The sequence below is a fragment of the Eubalaena glacialis genome, chromosome 14, assembly GCF_028564815.1.
Source record: "Eubalaena glacialis isolate mEubGla1 chromosome 14, mEubGla1.1.hap2.+ XY, whole genome shotgun sequence".
Taxonomy (NCBI): Eukaryota; Metazoa; Chordata; class Mammalia; order Artiodactyla; family Balaenidae; genus Eubalaena; species Eubalaena glacialis.
Genome location: NC_083729.1, coordinates 79,280,655 through 79,288,347, shown reverse-complemented (window position 1 = coordinate 79,288,347; position 7,693 = coordinate 79,280,655). Strand labels below are relative to the sequence as shown.

At 60.9% G+C, this 7,693-nt stretch overlaps 1 protein-coding gene across 6 annotated transcripts; it reads right to left on the bottom strand.

The window, feature by feature from the left end:
• Positions 1 to 255: 255 nt before the first annotated feature.
• On the bottom strand, positions 256 to 7,474 carry SH2D6 (SH2 domain containing 6). 6 transcript variants are annotated; one of them, XM_061211011.1, is made up of 17 exons: positions 7,421 to 7,474; positions 6,841 to 6,866; positions 6,445 to 6,479; positions 5,999 to 6,081; positions 5,777 to 5,909; positions 5,064 to 5,185; positions 4,375 to 4,435; positions 3,865 to 3,887; positions 3,393 to 3,453; positions 2,913 to 2,991; positions 2,733 to 2,763; positions 2,575 to 2,599; positions 2,332 to 2,409; positions 2,104 to 2,159; positions 1,775 to 1,858; positions 1,467 to 1,625; positions 256 to 834 (listed from the first exon to the last, which is right to left on the bottom strand). In XM_061211011.1, the coding sequence occupies exons 1-17, from the start codon at positions 7,448 to 7,450 to the stop codon at positions 718 to 720; spliced, it is 1,203 nt and encodes a 400-aa protein (XP_061066994.1). In that variant the 5' UTR covers positions 7,451 to 7,474; the 3' UTR covers positions 256 to 717. The 6 variants fall into 6 exon arrangements, with proteins under 6 accessions (XP_061066994.1, XP_061066996.1, XP_061066995.1 ...); XM_061211013.1 differs by having other exon boundaries at positions 1,467 to 1,577; XM_061211012.1 differs by having other exon boundaries at positions 5,999 to 6,069.
• Positions 7,475 to 7,693: the final 219 nt, after the last annotated feature.

The following is a 7,693-nucleotide window of genomic DNA, read 5'->3' as shown; positions in this document are numbered from 1 at the left end:
TCTCTCCTCCCCCACCCCGACTCCCACAAACAGAAGGAAACAAAACTGAGCCACCTGGGGCGGCCGCCACAGACCATCTAAGGGCCAAGGCCCCAGTCAGGGGCAGAAATGGGGCTGGCTCCTCTGTCCTGGCCTGGCCACCACTGCTCCGGCGCTCCCGGGCCCAGGCTGTGCCCTGGGGCACTTGCGAACCTTGGCGCCTCATGGAGGCCATCTCTGCTTCACTCAACAGAATTCAAGAATTCATTCAACAAATATTTATTGAAAGCAAACTATGTTCAGGGCGACCAAATTCCTTCCAGATGCCAGCCCCGTGTTAAGCCTCCTCCAAAATGTGAGAGGATTCTCTTTGTGTAGGAGCAGTGCCCTTACTATCCCCCTGAGGCTCAGCTTCCCAGAGGAGGCCTTCATTCAGAGCAGCTTGGGAGGCCACGCCTGGGGGCCGGGAATGGAGGCCCTGCCTGTCCCCTGCTTTCCAGTCTTGGAGGTGCAGCAGGGAGTGGCAGTGCCAGGCTCTGGGTGAGCATGGGGTGGGATCTTAGGGACCCTTTCTGTCTCTGGGCGACCCTTCCCAATGGCTCTCAGGGAGGCCTGCAGGGACTGGGGCACAGGATTGGGGAGCGGGGGCTGGAGGGGTGGAGACCTGGGAGAGGAGAGGGAGACAGCCCGAGGAGCAAACTATGGAACCAGAGGCCGGGGTGCACGTGCGCTGTGGCGTCAGGGCTTGGTGGGGAAGAGCAGGCAGGTGAGCTGCCGGCTGCCGCTGTGTCTGTCCACGAGCGGTAGGGGGTGCTGCAGGTAGTGCTGGACCATGGCGGCCACGGAGGAGAAGAGCTGGACGGGGAAGCAGGGCATCAGTGAACCTCATGCAGGGAGAAACTTCCTGAGGGAGCTGGGGGGCTCTGGCGAGGGAGCTTGTTGACATTTTTCTAAATATTTTCCTTCCTGTTTGCCCCATGAAGCCCCACTGCATTGTGCGGCCCAATTCCAGGCCTTTCCTGTGATGGCACCCGTGCGCATGTTATTGGCCAGACTCCTATTTCCCAGGCCAGATGAAATAACTTTGAGGCCTCTGCCCGGGTCCTCCAGTGTGGGGAGCTGAGTGGTGACTGTCTCTAGTTGGCAGCCTAGCAAGTGCTGGGTGCAAAGTTGAGTCCTCGGTACAGACATGAATCTGGACTACCTGGGCCCTGCCCTCCTCCCAGCTGCGTTCATACAAATGCCCCCACCTGGGCCCCATGCAGACTGGGCCCTTCACGAGGGGGTGTCTCCCCCAGAGCAGAGTGGGCCTCTTCTCAAAGTGCAGGCTTCTGGGAAGGAGTTCTGGGCGTTGGCCACTGAGATTTCCACCCACTCCAGAAAAAGACAAAAATGGAGGGTCTTCCCCAGGGCAGTGTTCCCGGCTGGGCCCAGGGGCTGCTCTGCTGTGCCTTGCCCTTTAGCCCCCTACCTCTTCCAGTACCCACCTCCTCGTGGTTCCTGCCTTCCCGGCCCAGGGCGTAGTGGCGCCCGCCATCCAGCCGGCGGATGGGAATGTTGAAGACCCGGCCGTGGAGAAGTACTGCCAGGGTGAAGGGCTGAGAACCACGAGGGCCTGAGCTGGGGCGCACGGTGTAGGCCCCGTCCTGGGGAGCAGAGCCCATCCATCAACCTCACTTTCCAGCTACAGCCCTGACTCCGACCCCCGCCCGGTTGCTCCTGCCCGCTCAGCCAGCCTCAGCATCTGGGCAGAAACGGTTTCCCGAGAAGGCGCAGGGGGCCTGAGATGCCCCACCTTTTGGCGTCGGAGCAGGGCACTCTCAACAGCGTGGCGGTCACAGTTCCCTGAGTACCAAGGCTGGCCCAGCAGATCGCCTTCCTGTACATACACACACAGCGGCTCAGCGATGTGCCAGGGCACCGGATCGGAGATGGGAAGCAGAGAACCCCCGGGTTGCAGTTATTCGTGCTCGCGGCCACTTGAGCAGAACAAAGACGCGTCCGCGCCTGGAGCTGCACACACGTGTTCAGTGGCGGACACCCACCCGAGAGGGCTCCTGGGTGGGGACTCAGGGTCTGCTCCCGTGGGCCTCCCCCACCAGCCCTCTCCCAGCCCCTCCTCACCTCGGCAGCTGAGGCATTCTGGGTGGCAGCTACAGAGCAAAGAGAGGCTCTCCTTCCTGCCGGAAGAAGCAGATTATAGCCCTGGGGCTGAGAGGGGATTAGGCCAAGGAGGCTTCGGGGCCCAGCTGCGAAGGTTGGGGAGGTCACAGAGGGTGTGCAAAGGCCTGAAGCCCAAAGCGGGACACCCAGTGCTTCACTTCCCCGCCCCAGGGCTCTGGTAGGACCCACCGGCTAGGCCACGCGTGACCTCCAAGTGAGGAGTGATTTTAAGGTACAGGTTGGGAGCTTCCTGATTTGGTGCAGACCCTGGAGAATGCCCAGGGGGTCCTCTCAGACCTGCTCTCCGCTGGAGTCAGAGCTGCAGGGACCCCCTCAGCGAAGCGGGGTGCGGGGGGCTGGGAGGCAGTCTGAGGCCCGCAGGGGAGGCCCTGCCGGAGGGCTTGGGTTCATGCTGACAATGGCGGTACTCACCTTTAGAGGTGGCATTCGACGCTCCCTGGCACACAGGATGTTGGGTCAGAAGAGCTTGGCCCTGCAGGCCTGCTCCTTTGGGCCGGAAGTCCTACCCTGAGCCTCCCTCTCTCCCTCCCAGCTCAGCCCACCACCACCCCGAACCCCCAGCCTCTTACATTCCGAGCTTCATGGGGGGCTGTGGTGGGCCTGTGGGGAGCGAATTGGGGAACAGAGCTCAGGGGCTTTACCTCCTTCGAAAGAAAAAGTCCAGTGACCCGATCCCGGAGATCCCAGGGTCAGGGCTGGGAAGCCTGGGTAGGCCCTTCAGGCCCCCAGCACGCACCTGCGGCACTCACCTGGGCCCCACTGATGTCCTTGGTAGAGGGACTGGGGGCCTCAGGACTGGGGAGCTCAGAGTGTGAGGCAAGGCCGGGACTAAAACAGAGAGGGCAGGCTGAGCTGAGCCCCAAGCGGGGAAATCCGGGTGACTGGGGTGGGGCTGGGGACAGCTGCGGGGTCTCTGCTTCTCTGCAGTCTGACTTTTGGGGAGTCCTTCCAACCAGGCAGAGCGCTGTCCTGGCTGCAACAGCTGGGAAGCCCCCCCCCCAGCCCTTGCTCTAAGGGGGTCCCCTCCTTGGCAGGCACCGTGTGGGGCAGCCCGGACGAGAGGCGTCCATGTGGGAAGGCAGATCTGAAGGCAGATGTGTGATGGTAGGGGTGCTGAGAGAGGACAAGGGCAGGAGATGGAGCCAGGAGACTGCATCGTGCTGCCGGTGGGCAGCAGAGGGCCTCAGGGCAGGACGGGGCGGGGCGGACGGAGGGAGGGAGGGGTTCACCTGGACTGGGCTCACAATCTAGGTATATGTCCTCCTCGGGCTGCTTTCCTGGGCCCGGCACCTAAGGTAGGAAGGGGCGTATGGGACCCAGGGTTTGACCAGTGAGCGGGAGGGAGGACGAAGCCATCACTTGGGGGAGCTACTGGCACCTCACCCCACCCCCCGCCGCCGCCCACAAGGTGGACCTGGAATGATTGAAAATGCTCCTTTGCCCGGAAGGGGGCGCCCATGAGCACCTCCCCCGTCCTGTGCTCAGACAGCGTGAGCACCCAAGGGGAGCTCTGGGCGAGGCCCTCCCCAGAAGGACACTGGCTGATGCCCTGCCAGGGCCTGTGGCAGAGGGGGAGAGGCTCGGCTCCGGGCCTTTTCCCTGCATTTAGGGATATTTCCTGGCCCTCCCAGCTCACCCATCACCACCACCACCACCACCACCAACTTCCTAGCCAGAATCCTAGAGTGAGGGGCCACTCACCGCCCGGTCTGGTGCACCCAGCTCTGGGAGGAAAAGGAGAGACCCACCAGCAAGTAGCAGCAGCAGGGAGAAAGAAATTCAGTGAAACTTAGGCTGGAAGAGTGGTGTATCCTTGGAACTTCTCTGAGGGGATCCTCAGAGCCAGCTTTGAAGTCCCAGGAGAAAGCCATCCTCACCCCCGATCGCCTTACTTCACACCCCCGGGATGCCCCCCGCCTGTCCCAGAGACCTCAGCAGGTGCAGAAGGGCCCCGGAGTCAGGGACTCTGTGACCTCAGGCAAAGCATTAAGTGTCTCGGGGCCTCAGTCTCCTCCCGAACTGCCTGCCTCAGCGGGGATTGGCAGGTAAAAATGAGGAACAGCTGTGGCGGATGCAGCGACCGGGCAAAGCATGAGATCAATGTAAGGCCAGCTCAACTTCCCCCCGGCCCCGACCTCGTGGAGGTCAGGATTCCCCTTCTCGGGGTGGGGAGTAGGTGGGCCTTGGAAGGAGATAGGACATCCCCATTACCTCGCCTCCCAAAGGGCCAGCTCTGCTTTGTGGCCTCCGGCGGGCTCCACGCTGCCTTGGGCTGTGGGCACAATGCGGTGGCGTGAGGGGAAATCGGGTGGGGGGCTATGGAGGGGAGCTGCGGCATCGGGAGGGCAAGGCTGGCCAGGGTGGGAGGCAAAGGGACTATGTATATCTGTGCAGCTTGAAAAACACTACAAGACAAGCGTTAATGTGCAAAGGAGGCGAGTCTCCTCTTTGCCTCTATTCTGTGGCTCTTTCTTTGTTGTGAATCTCTCCCAGTTTTTTTTATTCCAGTAAAATATATGATGAAAGTGGTAGCTCTCAAAGCCCACAAACGGGATCCTGGCGGGGATGAGAGCTGGCAGCGACTCGCAGCTGAGTGAGGGATTTCTTCCCTCTGTAGGTAGGGAGGGCTCCACAGGCTTTAGGGTCCGGGAGGGGCAGCGGAGCTTCAACCCCCCCTCACCCCCACCCCTACCCCCCACCCCCGCTCCCCTCTCCTGGCTCAGGCGAGAAGGGTGAGTCTTGGGTGATGCTGATGGGGAGGGTGCAAGGACCAGGCCAGGCAGGTGGGAGGAGCGACTGTTAACGGGGCTCTGGCTTCTGACGCAGCTAATTTTTCAGGGGCCTCTTGCATGCAGACGTGGGGGAATCTTGCAAATGAGATGCCTCTTAGATTTACTCACTGGGAGATGGTAGCCTGGGGTGGGGCAGGTGGGGAGGTTGTTCATCACCTCCGGCTGGGGCTGCGGTGGCGGTGGTGGCGGTGGTGGTGGTAACATGGGAGGGCTCAGGGGGCCAGAGTGATCTGGCAAAGACCCCTCAGCATTGTGACCCGGTGGGCTCCTCCCACGTAGGTTCCAAATTTCCTCCTGCCCCCCACCCAGCCTGTTCCCTCCTCCCTCCCTCACTCCCCTCTGTGCTCTCTGGCTTCCCGACAGCCCCGTCTCCATGGCAACTGGAGGCGGCCAGCTTCCCTGCCCCCACCTGGCCGAGCCTGGGAGCTGTCGGGGTGGGATGCCAGCAGCAGCCGGGGCTCTCCTGGCATCCCTACCCTTGCTCCGAGATGTGCTAGGATCTCAGAGGGGGAGCGCCAGGCCCCAGGGACCCTGTCAGGCCTCCTGCTTTCCCACTGTTGCCTTGGTTACACTGCCCCTCCAGGCTCCTCTCCCCTTCCCACTCATCCTCCTTCCCTTCTCCCCTCCTCCCTCCCTCCCTCCCTCCATCCCTCTCTCTCTGCCCAGCCAAGAGGCCTCAGTGACTGCCAGCTGAGGCCTCCCCTCGCTGCCCCAGGCCAGACAGAGGGAGACGAGGCAAGGCCTGGGCCCTCTTCCCTTGTGGGGACCCTCCCGTCCTGCCTGACCACCCAACCTCCCTGCCTCAACTTCCCAGCCCTCACCCAAGTACAAAGAGTCCTCCTCAGTGCCAGGAAGGTGGGCGGGGGCTAGGTGGCGGAGCAGAGCCTTACAGGGGGGCAGCTCATATTTATCCTCCTCTTCTTCCTCCTCCTCCTGGGCTTCTGGGAGGGGATGCTGAGCATAGGGAGGATGGAAGAGATGCAGGAGAAGTGGTGGCCGCTGCCTCCCCCCACCCCCCGCCCCGGCTCTGCAGCTGAACTTACCCTGCGTCTCCAGGTCCCTGGGGCAGACAGAGGAGATGGGCAGGGGTCATCTTTTCTCCAAGCTGGGGAGTCTGGATGGGAGACTGGTGAGACTGTCCTCATCTCCTCATGACCCAGTCCCTCTCTAGCACAATGACTTACTCTCTCTCCAAAATATCATAACCCATCTGCACTCTTACAGTGGCCTCAAAGGAACCATTCATGATGGGCCTTTCCAACAGTGCAGCAAGACCAGTGAGGCGTTTTGGAGATAAGGGGGTCTCACAGCCTGTTCCACCTATGCCAATCCCCTACCCCATGCATCCCTAATTCTGACCAAGACAGGTGGAAGAGCTAGGCCCCAGTGACTTAGCAGCACTGGACTATAATGGGCAGGAGGTGTCCAGAGTCCTCAGGGGAGACTCGACTTGCAGGGGCTCCTACGCATCTGGGGGTTGGTCACTTACCTGCACATCTTGGGGGTGGAAGGGGTGGCCCCAACCTGCAATCAGACTCCAGTCAGCTCTGCCCAAGGGGCCCTGAGTTTGTCAGCCAGACCATGCACAACCCTGGGACATTCACATCCATGACGGTATGAATGGCATCCCCTGGAGTTGTGTGACGGCAGTCTGGGACCAGGGCAGCAGGAGGAAGAGTCTGGGGGCAGAGCTAGTGCCTGTGGGAAGTTGGCAGTGGGGGAGCCCTAGTGTTCCCAGGGGGTGGAGGTGCATGAATGGTCTCACTGGGCATGGAAGGCCCAGGCGGAACCAGCACCGCTCTAAGGATGCCTGTGCCCAGGAAAGGGACAGCGAGGTGGAAACGAGAGAGGAGGGCAGAGGAAAGAGGGGAGCCCAAGGACTCACCTGGCCTTGCTCCTGCTGAGCTTGTCCTAGAAAGAGTCAGGGAGGAGAATAAGGGGGTGGTCAGTGCCGGTGGGATGTCGCTCCCTGCCCGGAGTGCTGGGCCCCAGGGGTGGGCAGGTCTGTGCACCTGGGGCTGCCCCAGAACCAAGTCTCACCATGGCCAAGATAAAGGAGCTATGCCTCCCCAGGGTCCAGGTTCTGCCACAAATGGCCTGGGGACAGGGGCCCTATTGTTCCCATCATTTGCATCGTGCAAGCACCAGGAAGGTGGGCCTGCTGTGGCCTCCAGCCCCAGACCAACTCCGTCCATGCCACTCCCAGGGCCCAGCCCTAGCTCCCCCACCACTGCATCCCACAGCTGCATCTCCTGCCCCCTGCCCCAAGGGAGGAAGAGCTCCCTCCTCAATGCCCAGGCCCGCAAGGCTGGACCAAGGGCCCAAAAGCTTCCTGGTCAATGTCGCCTCCTCCCAGACTCAGACTCTTCTCAGGATCAGCCAGACCAAGACCCTTTCCCAATTCACAGAAGACAGGGTATTAATGGCAGATCCAATTAAAACCAGGAGACCATCCCTGCAGATACTTTTCTTAAATCCTTTGTGCCTGCTGTCATTTGCTGGTGAGTGATGATCAATGATCGAGGAGATGGAGGTTAGTGAAAAGCTCAGAAATACACACTTATATTTAGTTTGACAGCTTCCTTTCTTGGTGGATGTAGTTATTCATTCAGTAGGTAGTTACTGAATATCCACTATACCCCAGGCACTGTTCCAGGTGCCGAAGGTGCTGTAGGAAAGTTAAACAGGCAGGCATTACACATGAATTTCCTCACTGGATTCTCACAATAGCTTCATGA